The sequence below is a fragment of the Fonsecaea pedrosoi genome, assembly GCF_000835455.1.
Source record: "Fonsecaea pedrosoi CBS 271.37 unplaced genomic scaffold supercont1.3, whole genome shotgun sequence".
Classification (NCBI taxonomy): Eukaryota; Fungi; Ascomycota; class Eurotiomycetes; order Chaetothyriales; family Herpotrichiellaceae; genus Fonsecaea; species Fonsecaea pedrosoi.
The window spans coordinates 1,751,393-1,767,906 of record NW_013550613.1 but is presented as its reverse complement, the minus strand read 5'-3'; the positions used below and the strand labels follow the sequence as shown (position 1 = coordinate 1,767,906).

Below are 16,514 nucleotides of genomic sequence, written 5' to 3'. Positions count from 1 at the left end.
GAGCAAACGAACCAGGAACCTTCACCAACGTCACCATGGGATGATGCATTGGTAGAGGCACACAGACCATCATCAGATCCTGGATTGGGGGACCTGACTAGCGAAGACGGACGACATTTTTGTCTATATAAACAGTGCTTCTCTCCCGAATTCAGAACAAATTCTCATCATCCATTCACCATCAGTACCATCTTCGCAACAGCAAACCAAATCCCCAATCTCACAACCCAACAAATATCTCAATCCAAAACCAAAAGACTATCAACATGTCTGACTACAAGCCCACTGGTACGAGTTACCCCCATCCCCTACCAAGACTCTCCATCAATGGACATTCAACATTCCTTTCCCTTTCCCCGGGCCCCTCTCTGCATCCACGCCGTGTAGCAGGGGGACTCGGATATCACTTCCACATCCACATTTCCACTTCTCCTATACACTCTCTTTCCCCCCTTCTCCACTCCGAAGGGTTTCAGCTGCTCCAGTCCTCCCACCCCCCATTCTCATCTCCATCTCACCTGTATCCATGACCCTTGTGTGTGAAAACGAAAACTAACCCTCTCCCCTTCGGAAATGTACAGAGCACGACGGTCTCCGCAAGGACGGCCAACCCGACCAGCGCGTCAACCAACCGGGCTTCGCGCACGGCAAAGTCGACCCCGTCGAGGCCGGCAAGAAGGGTGGCCATTCCTCCGGCGGTGGCACCTCGGACTCGTCCAGCTCCAGCGGTGGGAGTAGCGAGAACCCCCAGGGTGCGGCGCACTTGGGCGGTGAAGGCTTGAGGAAGGATGGTGAACCAGACCAGCGTCTGAAGATGAATCAGGACTCTTAGACGGGGTCATTCTCTCCAACAAGAAGATGGGAATCGTGAATACTGCAGCATGCATGGAAGGATGGGTTTGGAAGGAACTATGATCTGAATTCGTCTGTACTGGCTTGTTATCATCCATAACAGTATACACCTGTCTCAGTCAAGCATCAATAGGTAGTTATTTCTAGTGCAAGCTATATTCATGATTTCCATAATCTAAGCCTTGTTGAATTTTTTTTCTTGCACACATAACTATTTTACATCATCTGCCCTTCGTCTGATGTATGGAGTAACATAAAACACGATAACTGAGGTTGTGGATTATTGAGAAGCAAATATTTAGTTGTCGTGGTAAATTACATATCGAAACTGGTGCCTCGTCCAATGTAGCCATCACAATTCATGTCCCCGAGGCCTTTCTCATGTTCGTTTCCCGTAGGTGCCTCGTCCTATTATACCTGTACTTCCATCAATGTCCTCTTGTAATCTTAGCCGACCATCTAGCGCCATTGCTAAAACTTTCAAGTCTATCTGTCATGCATTTTCATCCATCCTGCATATACCAGTCGAAACGTCGCCTCCTTGGACAGCGTGCCGCCAGGTAAGGTAGAAATACGCTCAAAACAAGCAAGTCATGACTCATATCCGAGTCTGACACAGGAAGTTGGTTCATTCACCTAGGTGCCGGTGTAATCCTGAGGAGCTGTGTTCGCAAACACATAGTTTTTGGGCTTCTGTTGAGCCAGCTGTTGAGCAACATGTGCATGTTCCTCTCTTTGATTTGGAAACTCTTGAATATAGAACTCCGTTTTCTTCTGTTCAACGTGGGACGCATAGTCAACTTCAGACTTGTTGTCCGATGGCAGGACAAATTGTTGAAACTGGCCATTGAGTCCATCACATTGATGTGGAAACCCGATCGAAGCAATTTGAGACACGGAGAATGACGACACTTCTGGCGATGTCAAAGGGGCATCCGACCAACTGCTGTTGGTGAGTGGTCCAGCTGAGTAAGGAGGTGTGTAGTCAGTGAATGCCGCGTATTGCGGAGGGGCAGAGGTCGGGGGAATGAGAGACTGCTGCGATTGGGCTCTGTTCATGAAAGCTGCCATCATTGGTGTCACTGGAGGCGATGCTGTTGCAATCGAAAGAGTTTGAGGCGGCCGCATGGAATATTGGCTGGGCATGTCCATGGCTTGTGCAAAGAACGGGTTCTTCTCCGGATCCATCCCGTAACCGGTCGAGACGTGGTCAGGCGACAACAACGGTTCTGACAAGTCTCCAAGAGATGGTGTTCCCATTGTTTGCTGAGCCATCAATTGGTTAAAAGCCTCAGCTTCAGCAAAAGTTGCAGCACACATGGGCGACCTTTGAGCCGAACTGGCTTTTCGGATTCCTGCATACCTTGAGTGAAGGCTTTGACCGGCCGACTTGACATGTCGGACGCTATGTGTTCCTTGAGGGCTCATGACACCCTGGCGAAATGTCGGGGATGCCGATGTCATCGCTCCGTAGGACCGGCTTCGAAGGGAGGCCGATGTCAGTGCTGCTGGCCGGGGTCTCTTTCTTCGCGCGGCGATGTCAAGAGGTCCACTTTGCGGAGGACAGATCGCTTCTGACACCCGCTGGTCTGCCAGCAGGCCGGGTGCATCATTTGCAAGAGCAAAGTGACTAAAGTTGTTCGAGAGATCCTCCGTGGTTGATGGACGCCGCGAGCCAGGATATGAAGGCATAGTCAAACCTGGGGAGGGCAGTGCCGTCACAGGACTCTGGTGACTGTGCATGCCTTTCGGCGTAGCAAGGGACTCGCGGAAATCTTCGGGTGTTACTACAAAAGAATCTTGCCCATATTCGGCCACTTGATTAATGGAGTTTGGATCTTGAACCAGATTCTGTTCCGTCACGTCGCTGTCGAAGCCAAAATCGAAGGACGTGTCCTGAAAGGTGATCGGAGAGGGATACGGGACGGTTCTAGGAGACCGATTTGACCAGGTTGGCATATTAGATGTCGATGAAGTGGTGCGTGGGTCGTTTAGTCGAATGGGGAGCTGCATAGGTGCAGCTTGTGCTGGAATCTCCAGGGATGGCACAGCAGCAGGGGGCGGCTGAGCCACTGGCTGGCTTTGTGCTGCTTTGGCCTGCCCCAGTGCACGTTGCAACGAGTTCCAACTGGCCTCTTTCGGGTTGTCGACGACCTTTATCGGTGAAGGTGATGTGTGAGCAGTAGAAACTGATGCCGCAACCGAGACAGCGCTCGACTCCTTCACAGGTGAAGCAACAGATGATCTGGGAGAGATAATGTCCCGCGCCGAGGAGGCTTCAGTCAGAACGAGATCTTTCCCCTCCTTCGAGCCAGACTTCACCGCTGCATGCTGGGCTTCGTATTCTTCTTGCCTTTTCTGTTGCTTGGCCTTCGCTCGACGATTTTGGAACCAGTTCTATAAGCCGGTTAGCTGACAATCTACGCACACAATATAATTAGGACATACCCCAACCCGAGTCAGTTTCAAGTTTGTCTGAATAGCCAATTCTCTCTTCAACTGTGAGCTAGGTTTGTGATTCGCCTGGAAATGGGTTTCGAGGATCTCAGCTTGTTCCTTGGTGAGTCTTGGGCGCGTAGAGATCTCCTGGGACTCTCCAAAATCATCCTGCATCATCCCTGCATCCCCGAAATCGGCATACTCCGCTCCACCATAGGGCATATAAAAGTCGTCCACAGGCTGTTGAGCATGGGCCATGAAGGCTTGGTACTGGACATGGGGGTATATGAACTGTGACTGAGGTTGCGAGGCAAAGCTAAATGTATTTTGCTGCATGTAGTCCATGTTGAGCGCCGGTGATGATTGATAGGTTAACACGGGGTTTCTTCGCATAGAGTCCTCGGCAGGGAGCAGAAGACCGTCTGCTTGAGTTGGAAAGCTGCTGCCTCGTTCCGCTAAGTAGCTTTTCTCTTTGCGAGCAACAGAGGCCGCAACTAGTCCGTGCGTAGTACTAGGCTCGAGGTGGTGAGGGAATTGATCAGACATGCAGCATCTCAGTCGACGAGTAAAGGATGAAGTCGGTCGGGTTGAGGAATCTGCTAGGGTTCGAGATCAATGGGAATGTTGGACCGTCTGACAAGGTAAGGAACGACTTAGGGTGAGAGACGGTGAGGGAAACGAGGTTTTCCAGCAGTATGTGAAGAGAAGGAACGGATAGGTAAGTCCAGCAGAGGGAGGAACGATGCGAATGTCGCGGTCGGTTGCTCGGATTGAGGCCTGCTGTCGACAAGAGCGCCGCAGTGAGGATGGAGGCGGTCCAGCTGTGGTACAGGTCAGGACAGAGCTGTAGATAGATAGGCTCGATAGAAGTAGACCAAGAGGAGCAAGACAAGTGGGCGGACTCGGGGGATTTTTAGATTTAGAGGCGGCGGTCGCGAGGGATCAAGCGAAAGGTACGGAGGGTACGTCGCACCCTTTAACGAGGTTCCAAGACTGGGGGAGATAGGAAATTCTGAACCCAGGCGCCGAAGGGGGGCGTTTTGAAGTTCAATGAGATGGTGACGGGAGAGTGACCCGGAGAAATAGCTGAAGCAATCGAAGAGGATGTCTTGATCGCCCTTCGCCCAGCACACAACAAAAAACAAAATGTCTGTGACCATCCAAAGCGCGCTTTGGATCTTTTGATCAATCGCGACGTGGGAGAGAGTGAGAGACTCACTTTCTCGCAGAGCAACAAGAGACAAGCAAGCCAATTCCCCACCGCAGAGAATCGCAGTGGAGGATCCAGCGCAGTCAAGCTACTTGGTGGACGACAGGGGCGTCAGGGGATCCATGAAAGCGGAGACGAGCCAGTCAGCCACGGCGGAACCCATTGCGGGTGGAGCTGCAGGCTAGCCCTCGACCATCAAGGTTCCTGGTTGCCCCTACATGCAGGAGCGTCAAGGTTAAACATTTTGTGAGAGTTGCAGGTGTGTTGAGGGTTGATGGGGGGATGGTTTGCATGGAGGGGAAAGAATAGGCGCTGGGAAGGGGACCAGACCAACAGGTGAAAGAAGGGACTTGTAGGCAAAGTCGACTTCCCCCTCTTCCAGACGCAGGCTGCAAACCTGGCCTGCGGAACGAAGCGCCCTCGGAAAAGGGATCAGTCACTGAGAGTCGACCACTGAAACCACGTCAGAAAGGCGACTTCGCACCCCTCCCTCGGCTGTTCTTCCCTAAATCCAAGTACCGAGCACCTACAGACAGACACTCGTACCTCCGGGATACCATCTGCGCAGTCCACTCATCAAACCTACTCCCACACCCAAACAGATTGACGCTCGTCACTCCCGCGCTTCTGTCTTTGTATCCCATGTTCTTTTGCTTTGATTTGTTTTTTGGGCTTGAGTTCTCGACCTGCGTTGACTTTTCGATAGTGCCGCCTCGTCCCGGGGAATGGGAACGTTGACAGAGATCCCTGCGAGCCCTGGTCTGACCTGGTCGGCGCCAATGCAGGAACCGTATCGACAACAAGGAATCCCCATGCTCAAGCCCAGCCAGTCTGCGGCTGTAATTTGAGCCCAGGCTAAGTAATCATGCTCCACCTAGTGGTCCCTTTGGTCCCGTCAGGCACTGTTCGCTCCTCAAACACCCTGGCCTCTGTCTGGCCAACTTTTTCATCCGGTCTAACCCGTTCTGCCCCAGGTCTCAGCCCGAAGAGCCTCCTTGTGCCACAACCCTGCACCGAACGAGGAAAAGTCGTGGAGGGGACCTGCCAGTGACAAAAGCGCAAATCCGAAACCCTTCGCTGAGGAGGCGTCCAAAGGGAGATGAGCCGAGATGAGTTGTGGCCATGTGCAGAATTAAAATCACCCCCGAAAGACAAAAACTTTAAAGGGCAATCTGAGGGCGATTGGATTTTGTCTGACCGGGTCTTTTTGATTGCGCCTGGACCCGAGACTCGAACGCGTCGAGAGTCGAGATCTGTCAAATGGATGACGTGCCAGTCGCCTGTTGTTAGGGACTTCGGAACTCTGGCGCATAGATACAAGACGGGGACAAAACAGCAGCTTGGGCACTCCCGAGTCCACAGACTCCATCGGCGGTCGATGATCCTCTACCTCACGAAGCTAACCATAACATGCTCCCCAGGCGAACATCGATTTCGGTCGCACGTAATCTGGGCGCCTCGCATTGGCTTCACTGCAAAGGCCTCTGAGGCGAATGTAACGAGGACAGGCTCTCGAATACAAGCAGATATTTCTTCAATGCGCAGAAGCGCGAGCGCCTGTGTTCCTCGCCTCGTATCGCGAGAGTAGATACGCAAATCATCGACGATCATCCGGCTCCAAATGGATGGTGATCCTCAGTCGAGGTACACAAGCTCCCGTTCCCATGCCTTTGGATCTTGGCCCATTTTGACTCAAATCGCGTCCTTGTACGAGGTACTCCTTACCCCGTATGTGTGTACCTAGACAGACGCATAACACAATCTGTACCTGCAGCTGTGGCGGAGACTCCCGCAGCAACCAGAGGCAGCTGAGCTCCCGAATCCGTCAACTGGACTGACCTGCTGAGCCCATTTTCGTCGTCCACTCAGTGGTCGCCATGCCGAAATCTCCCTATCACGCATGTCCGTCCCGAGCCACCATCACTACACCCACTCAGACTTGGCCGTTACACGCTCAGGCAGCGACATGCACGAATTTTGTCCTCTTACACGTCGGTTTCGAGACGCGCGACAACCTACAACTCCCTGCCTCGGCGTGAGATGAGATGGAACTCATGCAGGGGCTTTCTTTCCTTGAGCAATCACCTATGAGTAGCTGCGGATGGAAAGCCCTGCACGAAGCAGATTTGCCATGCGGCAATGTTATCCCTTTGCATTCCAGGCCTTGGAAATCAGCCCAGGTGGTCCTTAAAGACTGCTGACATATGCAAGGAACCTGTGACTTGGGACTCAACCACCAGGAACACAAAATCAAAGACATCAATTTCGCATGGCCCCAACTGGCTAGTGCTCCCTTCGGCCTTCGTTCAATTAAGCGGAAGGAATCTGTCAGCCTTACAACTAGAACACTTCTGCGAGTACCGAGGACGCCCTTCTTTCCTTGCCAACCTCGTCTCTCGTCTGCGACACTCCCTTGTGATCTCGTTAGCGCAGGCTCTTCACATTTCTCGGGCCTCCGGTGTCTTGATGCAGCTGAACATCGTTGTTGCTACGGCTAAGGTAGACCACCGATGTCATTTTATTCTCCGCCGCATTTCGAGAAATCCTCCGGGCTTCTCGCTAGATGTTTAAGCCCCTTCCGTGCGCCTGGAGCCTTGCTGCTCCGGCATCCACAAGCATACCACTCGGGCTTTAACCCTGCAGCCAAGCGTCGTTCCCCGTGGCTCCCCTTTACCTTCAGGCTTTTTCGGCCCTAAGGAGCCTCGCCTGGACTCTGTTTAATTTCCTCCCGCTATCGCGAGAGCCAACCCACTTTCCACGTTGCACTTTCACGCGTACCTGGGGCGTGCCATACCGCAAAGACTGCTAGCTCCGTGGCATTATCCCCTTCTCCGGTCGACGGCGAGCTCCTTGGTCCTCTTCCTTGTACGAGAAGTCCCGTTCTTGATGCTGATTGCAAGTCGATTCGAGACATCGGTACCGAAATAGTTCTCCATTTGGACACCCAGATCACAGCATATGGAGTATGATTATTGTCACGCTGACCAATGACAATGACTGTCTGTGCAATGAAATCCTCGTGGTATCATGAGGTTGCAGTGGTGTTGTGTATACCGAGTACATGCTGCTGGTACTGCATCTGGACGTGTTTCCTTGAGCACCAAGTCAGCTGCAACGAGGTACCCGAGTCCTTGATACACGAAGACCCCGATCCTTGGTAGGACAAGGAATGTTAGTACCAAGCACAATAACAATACTAGATCCAGGACCCCAGACGGTAGTGACCTTGGCTGGGCGTTTTCTCTTCTTCAGGCATCGAGGCATGGTGTCGCATATTATCCGACGTCGCGGATTTCCCTCGATACGTTGTACGCCCCCTTCCAGTGCGTCCTGCTGACAGCTGTCACTGTTCGGAACACTGAAGACTACGGTCTACGCTGGTGACTGCCTACAGGCACTGACTTGGTGAGCCGTGGAATGAGCAGGATGGCAACCTCTGGCAAGGACGAAATGAAGACTGCGTCGAGCTTGTCATGTCCTGTTAACAGTGCCCTTTAGAGGCACAACATCTGACCGACATGCTTTAATGGCACAAACTAAGTATGCTGTCAGAGTTGTGGTGAAGTCCGCAGGTTTGGGCGTGTGACGAGAAAGTGACGGTAGGACGATTTCTTCGCAAAGAACAGCCATTGACGGCCAAAGGGCAATATCCCTCGTAGGGTGTTTCGGCCAAAGAGCAAGGCCAGCCATATGCAGATTCAGGTATGTCACTACTCATAAAGAGCCCGGTTAGTTGTTTTAATCTCAAAGTGGGATCCGATCTATTCCATGGTGGTATTGACTGCGCAGGGATTGGACACGAGCCGGTGAGATCCTGGGTGCCCACGGTTCAGTTTGGTGTTCTGGCTTCGAATTCGAATCGTTATGGAGATCCTGCGAGGTGTGCACGGCAGGATGACCTCAAATCGGAATTGGGTGGATCAATGAAGGTCTTGCAGAGCATGACATTTCCCAGGGTGGAAGATTCACTTTGGCATCGGGTCGAGCGGCGGCCTTGTGTGTGTCTGGCGTAAAGCTTTGATGGGGGGCATGATGTCCTCGTCAACCATCTATTCATGGATCTATTCTGTGAATTGTCTATATGACCGGCACCAGATGCCGCAACTCCAGACGCCGCGCTGAGCAAGATTGTACCTGTTCGTAATAAGTCGTGTAGAAAGGGGACGTCCATCAAATGGTCAAGGAGTGTCGACTAATCCGTTGATGATCTCCACCTGCACAACGCCATCTTTGAAGTCCTTCAGTTTCACACTTCTGAGATCTTCCACAATCCAATCCGCCCCAGCTTCTTTCAGCTGACCAACAGTGTGGGTTGTGGCCAGTCCTATAACCTTGAACCCGGCCGCTTTTCCTGCGCGGACGCCCGCAGGAGCGTCCTCGAAGACGATCATTTCGGCAGTATCGGGAAGGCCCAAGCGTTGCCGACCGAGTAGGTAGCAAGTCGGATCGGGTTTACCATTCTCGACATCCTCTGCCACGACGATGGTGCGTGGATGGGCGAGCTTCAGCACTTCGATCCAGCCTTTGACGAGGAGTCTCGTCCCCGAGGTGACGACCGCCCAAGGCACGTTGACGTCGTCAAGGCTTGCTAAAAATTTGCGGGCGCCAGGGATTTCGACCGCATCTTGGCCAAATTCCTTGGGAATGAGACTCTCTTGATGGATTATATCTGCAAATCACTCGTTAGTGCGCAGTCAACCACTTGGCAGGCATACTCTGACGCCCTCGGAGTGATTCTTACAATCCCAATTTGCCTTGGAAGGGTCGTACATCTTGAATACGTCGATACTTCTCCGGCCGTGCGAACTAGCGAGGATAACGTTGGGATCGACCCCCATGATCTCGCCCTGCTTGTGCCAGTGCTTGATAATGGCTGATGTACTGTCGATGATTGTGCCTGTCACTCGGCTTAGCAACATTCTAGGTTGATCTGGTGAATCTCACATACCATCGAAATCCAACAGAAGGCCTCTGGCTGAGGCGACCGTGGGTGGCGCGGAAAAATTAGGTTGTTCGACTGAGCCCATCGCAAATGTCGACTCTGAGTGAAAAGGCACAGTATATCCAGGTACGAAGAACGAGAAGAGGTCAGTGGGAAGATTAGAATGGGGAATCTATATATCTATATAGTATTTCTCTGCACACCGCGTGTTGAGTGCATGTATATATACTTGTGAGAATGAGTTCCGAGCGTTTTCTCCCTAGCGGCACCATTGCCTGATTCGGCAGCGTTCCGGCCAAAAAAGACGCGGTGAGTCTCAGTTGGGGAAGGAAACATGGCCATCGTGCCATCCCACGAAGTCGCTTTCGGGCTGAAGATGCCCCGGGGGTCCTCCTTGGCATGGCCCGCAGTCTGTAACTTTTTTCCACATCGGAATCCTAGCCACAAGATCCCCCAGTCGCCTCGTCACAAAAGTTTTTGTCATTGTTTATAGCAATGGTCAAGCCATGTAAGTATAGTGGTCCTGTCTTCAGCAACCCATCCAACTGATCCATCATCAGTCTCCAAATCAAAACGCACGCCCGTGCGGCTGCGACATAAAATTGAAAAAGCCAGTGCGGCCAAACAGAGGAAACTAAGAAAGGAAGCAAAGAAGGTGTGTGCTTTCTGTTTCCCTCTCTTGCCTCTAAATCCTGCATATACTGATGTTGGCTCTACCAGAACCCTCAATGGAAGTCACGCTTAAAGAAAGATCCCGGCATTCCCAACCTGTTCCCGTTCAAGGAAAAGCTCCTCGAGGAGCTTGAAGAGAAGAAACGACAAAAGGCCGAACAGGGACAGAGGTTACGAGAGGCGACCAAAGAGAAGAAGAGGGCCGGAAAGGATGGGCGGCCAGGAGCAGACGCCGAGGCCGAAGAGGAGGACGAGGACGATTTGATGGAAGAAGAGGACGAACTTCTGGACGAGGATATGGAAGAAGACGATGGCGACAAGGCCCATGACAGTGCAAACCCTTTGGCGGCGCTAGTAGCATCAGCGCAAGCGAGAGCTGCCGAGTACGACGGGGGAGCGCTAGCAGGAGACATCGGGCCTTCTGGAGACGACGGATCGGCCGCGGAGACAGTTCAGATCTCGGAGACGATATCCTCAGACCACCGAAACCCGGACTCGTCGCGGAAAGCATTCGACAAAATCTTCAAGCAAGTCCTCGATGCTGCAGACGTCATACTGTACGTCTTGGACGCCAGAGATCCTGAGGGTACCCGATCCAGAGAGGTTGAACGACAGGTTATGGCCGCCGAGGGCGGCTCGAAACGACTAATTCTTGTGTTAAACAAGATCGACCTGATCCCTCCTTCTGTTTTGAAAGGCTGGTTGATTCATCTACGACGATATTTTCCCACAATACCACTCAGAGCATCGACTCCGGCATCTAACGCTCAGACCTTTGACCACAAGCAACTTACCCTTAAAGCCACCTCTGAAACGCTCCTGCGTTCCCTTAAATCCTACGCCGCGTCCAAACAACTCAAACGATCTATTTCTGTTGGAGTGATAGGATATCCCAATGTGGGCAAATCCTCGGTCATAAACGCTTTAACGTCACGTCTGAACAAGGGCGCTCAGAGCTTTGCCTGCCCCGTGGGTTCTGAGGCCGGCGTCACCACCAGCTTAAGAGAAGTGAAGATCGACAGCAAATTGAAGATCCTTGATTCGCCTGGAATCGTGTTTCCCTCGACGGTGGACGGAGAAGGCAGAGAGGATAAACAGCGCAGAAAAGCAGAGCACGAGGCTCGGCTAATTCTTCTCAACGCGCTGCCACCGAGTCAAATCTCGGATCCCATTCCGGCAGTGAATCTTCTGCTCGAGAGACTCTCCGCTTCGAAAACGCTATACGAGAAACTCTTGAAGTATTACGGCATTGTCGCACTGGGACCGTTCGCGCAGGGCGATGAAACGACAGATTTTCTAGTCCAGGTCGCGAGGAAACGGGGCAGGTTGGGTAAAGGAGGCGTGCCGAACCTAACCTCGGCGGCGATGACGGTCATCACGGATTGGAGAGACGGGAGGATACAAGGGTGGGTGGACCCGCCTGTGCTGAAGGTCGCCGACGACGAGGAGATGGTCGAGGACCAGGGCATGGACGATACCAGGGAGCTGCCCACCGGTGCGGATCGCAAACAGATTGTCAAGGAATGGGCAGCCGAGTTCAAACTAGAGGGCCTTTGGGGCGATGGTGCCGACAATGGCAAGGGATTTTCTGGTGGAGATGATGTTATGCAGATAGAGTCATGAGTCGGTCTGATGATGTGCACCATGAGCATGATTTTACTGGCGTTTGCGCAGGTTACTTAGGTCATGATATCCCTGGGGATGGATGAATGCACTGTCAAAAGTTTCAATGCAGAGACCTATTTCACACTATGCCAACAGATCCATATTTGAAAGCGTTTTCTCTGTTCATTCTGATGATTTCTTGGGGCCGTCGCACGAGGCTGAGGACTTGAAGGGGAGGGGGAAACGGGGCTGAGATTTTGTACGTCAGAAATCCTACTCGATTAAATTGATCCGGGCTTTTTTTCGCGGTCGCGTCCGTCTGGGCGATTGGGACCGCGTCTGAATACCGAACACAACCACCACCACCCTCTCCCGCCGGTTGTACTTGTACGTTCCTTGCACTTGTCTGAGCTCTGGCAGAAATCACGGCTCAGTCCTGATTTTTGACCGTCGACGTCCCCTTTTGTTTCGCCGTACTGCCATTGAGTGGCGCGGCCTCGTCTCCAGAGAAACTTTTCCCCCCTGCAAAGCAGAGCGATCGCGAACAACCGCATTCCCTCTTTGACCGGGTTTTGTCCTTGGACGGACATCCCTTTTTCATCTACATACGCGCACTACCCAGCAAGTCAGGGTGCCGGTTGCCAGGGGACATTGAGACTGAACTATAGTCCGCGTACGACGACGAGCGGAGGGACGGGCATTGAACGCCGCAGGGGCACAAACGACAAACACATCTCACATCCTTCACGCGGCTTAGGAGCGCGATCCGCTGCAGTCTTGTACGCTGTGTTGTCCTAAGGGATATATCATACTCCTTTCTCTGTCTCTCTCTCTCTCTGTCCAAGTGGACGCATACTTTATTTACCCAGCCATGCCGCCACGGAAAAGCGGTGCATCGACCGTGTCTGCGACAGAGGCAAATGGTGACGTCTCCACACTGTCCACTGCAACGCACGCAACGGCTTCGTCCTCTACGCAGCATGCGCATCCGAGATCGTCAAGGCAATCAGGGGGAAAGCAAGATGATGGCGTGAGCATAGATGTGGGTGCACTCCCGACTTCCCGCATTTCGGGCTGGCGGCGCAAGAGGATCGCCCTGGATCAGAGCAATCCTCATAGCTCCTCTGGGATTGTGCATGGGAAACTACAAGCAATGTTTGGCTGACCGTTTACTGACGCAGGACCTCCTTCTTCCCCGGTCTCTTGTATCTCGTCTGTCTCGCGGAGTTCTCCCTCCCAACACCTCTCTACAAAAAGACGCCCTTCTTGCTCTTACCCGCTCCGCCACCGTCTTCATCTCTTATCTTGCCCACCACGCGAACGAACAATCGCAACTACGGCATAAGAAAACACTCGGTGTGCAGGATGTCATGGCAGCGTTGAAGGAGATTGAGTTTGCGAATGTGATGGATCTTGGCGCCGTGGGGAAGGATGGCAGGACTGGCGGAAGACTGGAACGGCAGGTGGAGGTCTACGAGGAGATCATTGGCAAGAAACGGAGGGGTTACAGAGAGAAAGTCAAAGCCCGGGAGTCTGGTGGCGGAGCAGCAGACGGAGATGGGGACGCCGAAGACAGAGGAGAGCCGAGCAACAAGAAGATTCGGCGGACGAGCGCCGAAGAGGAAGATGAAGAGGAGAGGATGCTGGAGCAGCAACTCAACGGGACAGTCAGCAACGAAGTGGCACCAGCTGCCGCCGAGAAAGCGAAAGCGAAGAGGAAAAGTCGCGACAGTCAGTCAATTTCGGTTGTTGTGCGGAATGGGAAGGGAAAAGGGAAACCTGATTCAACCACCCGAGAGGATGGGGGACACGGGAACCAAGGCGGAGACGAAGATGTCGAGGAAGCAGACGACGACGAGCACGAGGAAGATGAGGAAGGGGACGATGAGGATGAGGACGATGACCAAGACGACGAAGACGAGGATGAGGAACAGGACGATGAGGACGACGATGAGACCGGCGCCCAGCACGGCGATGGCGATGACGATGATATTGAGATTGACGACTCGAGACAAGCCAACGGTCGCCTCCTCCCCGACGGAAACGTCGAGATTGGAAGCGACGACGAGAGCGATTGAACATAGTAAACTCATTTCCTCCATCATTATCTCTTGTCTCTGCTATCCTTTCTGTCCTCCGTATTGTCATATTGTCATGGCCCTGGGATGATATACCCTCTTGCAAGCAAGGCAATAATGAGATTATTACTGGTTGTTTGTGAGACATGTATCAAGTATGGGTATTGCCTACACCATAGCACAGATTTCGAGACTGTGAGGTACAGAGTAATGATCTCCCACACTCACACACACACACTCTCTCTCTCCGTTTCAAAGCAAGCCGTACAGGTCGATTGACTGGTCGGCTCATGGACTGTACCTGTAACTGTAACTATAGTTGTAAATCGGAACAGATACTCATACTCCCCAAACAACATCAAAGGCAATATAATACGCACGGGAGAAACCCCGACTTCGCTATATACCTCGGTACTCAATCTATTTTCCTTCTCGATCGTTTTCTCCCACATCGAGTACGTGCCTACATAGGTATGTATCTCCTCTAATTACCCCAAGTGCATTGTGCGTCGTGCGACGTCACACCAAAAAGAATGCTATCTAGACCACCCCAGCGGGGTGACGGTGACGGTGACGGCCGAGAATGTTTCTCCGGCCTTCGTTGATCACACTCAGCGGCGCGACGACACTGTAGCTGTAGCTGTGCTTCGACTTGGACCTAGCAGGCGTCGCACTCATAACCATGCTAGTCCCGCGGCGGTGGCCCTGCTCAGGCTCCGCGCGTTCTGCATGGACACTGGTATCGCGCCTTTCCTTGATCGTTGTGACATCCGTGTCTATCTGCGTGGCGCTCGAGAGAGGGGAAGAAGAGAGCGCGTCGTCCCATATCCAGCGCTCCTCACCTCTGGGGCCGTCCTCGGCTCGTCTGCAGGGCACGTCGTTCTCGAGGATCCTCGTCATGAAGCGCTGTATCGAGAGGATGGCTCGCTCTGCATCGACGGAGAGCGTAGTGTGCGCAGCACAGAGGCGGACTCTGGGACGCCTTGTCGCGAAGCCTTGGGGTTGGGTCTGCACCTGGGGGATCGACAGGTCATGAGGAGGAGGACGAATTCCCTCCCTTTTAAGACGGGGGACAGGAAGACCCGGCTGCACGCGATGCGAGGTTATTACTGGGTTCAGACCGAAGCGGGGTGGGTGGTCGAGTTGGCGCTGAGGACGTGGTCGAGCGACTGGGTCGACGACCATCATCCACACGTCGTCAGCCTGGTCTGTATCTGCTGGGTGGCGGCCCTCTGGTGCGGAAAGGATCGGTAATGCAATGACGCCGCGTTTGCTGGGTGAAGGGATGTCGAAGCCCGTTTGCTGCGTCCGTGTCTCTTGTTTTCCTGTGACGACTCTCTTTGACACTGTCTTCGCATTGGCATGCTCTTTCGACTCTTCCACCGAATGAGATGGCAGGGTGGGTCGTGCTCTTTCTTCGGCCGCCACTTCCACACCTTTGTTCGAAGTAGTGGGCGCCAGTTCGTCGGCGTCGATATATACGAATTCCTCGTCATCGTCTGCATCGGTGTCGACTTCGTCATGATCTTTCGCTTCCGCCTGCAAGCCCTCATTCTCACGAACCTCCCTTTTCTCGGTTTCCGCATTCCTCACTCGGACAAAGCCCAAGACCTTCTTCAGGCTCCACCACCACTGTCCCAAATCACTCTCCAGATCGAAAATGACCGGCATCGGCGGTTCTGGACCCCACTTTGCATCCTGAGTGACTGCAGTCTCCTTGACGTAGAAGCTGTCTCCGACACATAAGAGCCGGAGGTCTGAGTCGTACCATGATAGGGAGTCCGGAGTGTGCCCCGGGGTATGGAGGATCGTTAAGGGTGTTGTAATGCTGACGGGCAGCGGTCGCGGAGAGACCTTCGCAGGAGATGAGGACGAGATAGTCGGATGCGTAAAGATAACGTGAGATAGGTCCGCGGCCCAGATTCCAACATCGTACCTCGGCGCCTGGAGACCGAGTTTATCGCAAAGGCTGTGGTCCTGGAGGTTGGAGTAGGGTGTAATGAACGATTCGCCGTAAGAGGAGGACAAAACCGTCGTTCGAGGGCGGGCTGATCCGTCAGAAAGGCAAACGTCTGATACATGGTCTTTGCTATCCTGGTAGTCTGTCGCAGTCGAAGTAGGAGGCAATCTCCCAATGCCCATGATATGGTCATAGTGGCAATGGGTGGTCATGACGAGGTAAGGTATCCTTCCGCCAGGGTTTATCGTGTACTCAAGGAATGTTCGGATATTCCATACCGCAGGTTCAGTGCGTATCTTGCACTGGCGCTGCTCGTCATTGGCCTGCGTTGGAGGTGGTGGCTGAGGACTTGAATTGGGCACCTCTGTCCCGCAGCCAGTGTCGCTCAGGACAATGACTTTATATCCTTCCAACTCATTTTGAACTGCAACGCTAGGTGCCCAACATACCTTTCTGTGCCTTAGACTGGGATTAATGTTTGGTGTGCCAAATGATGGAGTACCGCATATCTTCGCGTAGATGTGCGGGAATTCGCCGTACCGATCATGCTCTCGGATTAGGTACGTCGTTGAATTCGTCAGCCCATTGATCTCAATTTCATCGATTGTGAAGGGACACGAGACTGGGACATGAAAATCAGCTGAAGTTTCTTTGCTCATCTCTTTGCAAGCCATGCTTCCCCAGAATCTATTGATCAGAGAAGTTGTGTAGCAGTGTCGACTTGGTTGTGTATTGGGGAGTCTTGGAACTAATTTA

General features: G+C 52.9%; 6 protein-coding genes across 6 annotated transcripts; 3 read left to right on the top strand and 3 right to left on the bottom strand.

Annotated features, from left to right (window-relative positions):
* Positions 1-266: 266 nt before the first annotated feature.
* Z517_04523 (uncharacterized protein) lies at positions 267-832 on the top strand (the record flags this gene model as incomplete). The annotated part of the gene is made up of 2 exons (XM_013429852.1): positions 267-288; positions 582-832. The coding sequence occupies 2 exons, from the start codon at positions 267-269 to the stop codon at positions 830-832; spliced, it is 273 nt and encodes a 90-aa protein (XP_013285306.1).
* Positions 833-1,488: 656 nt separating this feature from the next.
* Z517_04522 (uncharacterized protein) lies at positions 1,489-3,636 on the bottom strand (the record flags this gene model as incomplete). The annotated part of the gene is made up of 2 exons (XM_013429851.1): positions 1,489-3,249; positions 3,301-3,636. 2 exons carry the CDS (start codon positions 3,634-3,636, stop codon positions 1,489-1,491), a joined length of 2,097 nt encoding a protein of 698 aa, XP_013285305.1.
* A 5,043-nt stretch (positions 3,637-8,679) lies between these two features.
* On the bottom strand, positions 8,680-9,528 carry Z517_04521 (uncharacterized protein; the record flags this gene model as incomplete). The annotated part of the gene is made up of 3 exons (XM_013429850.1): positions 8,680-9,170; positions 9,243-9,398; positions 9,450-9,528. The coding sequence occupies 3 exons, from the start codon at positions 9,526-9,528 to the stop codon at positions 8,680-8,682; spliced, it is 726 nt and encodes a 241-aa protein (XP_013285304.1).
* A 410-nt stretch (positions 9,529-9,938) lies between these two features.
* Positions 9,939-11,738, top strand: Z517_04520 (uncharacterized protein; the record flags this gene model as incomplete). Its single annotated transcript, XM_013429849.1, has 3 exons — positions 9,939-9,951; positions 10,004-10,098; positions 10,164-11,738. 3 exons carry the CDS (start codon positions 9,939-9,941, stop codon positions 11,736-11,738), a joined length of 1,683 nt encoding a protein of 560 aa, XP_013285303.1.
* An 853-nt stretch (positions 11,739-12,591) lies between these two features.
* Z517_04519 (uncharacterized protein) lies at positions 12,592-13,798 on the top strand (the record flags this gene model as incomplete). The annotated part of the gene is made up of 2 exons (XM_013429848.1): positions 12,592-12,852; positions 12,902-13,798. The coding sequence occupies 2 exons, from the start codon at positions 12,592-12,594 to the stop codon at positions 13,796-13,798; spliced, it is 1,158 nt and encodes a 385-aa protein (XP_013285302.1).
* A 540-nt stretch (positions 13,799-14,338) lies between these two features.
* Positions 14,339-16,432, bottom strand: Z517_04518 (uncharacterized protein; the record flags this gene model as incomplete). The annotated part of the gene is made up of 1 exon (XM_013429847.1): positions 14,339-16,432. The coding sequence occupies one exon, from the start codon at positions 16,430-16,432 to the stop codon at positions 14,339-14,341; it is 2,094 nt and encodes a 697-aa protein (XP_013285301.1).
* Between the last annotated feature and the right edge of the window lie 82 nt (positions 16,433-16,514).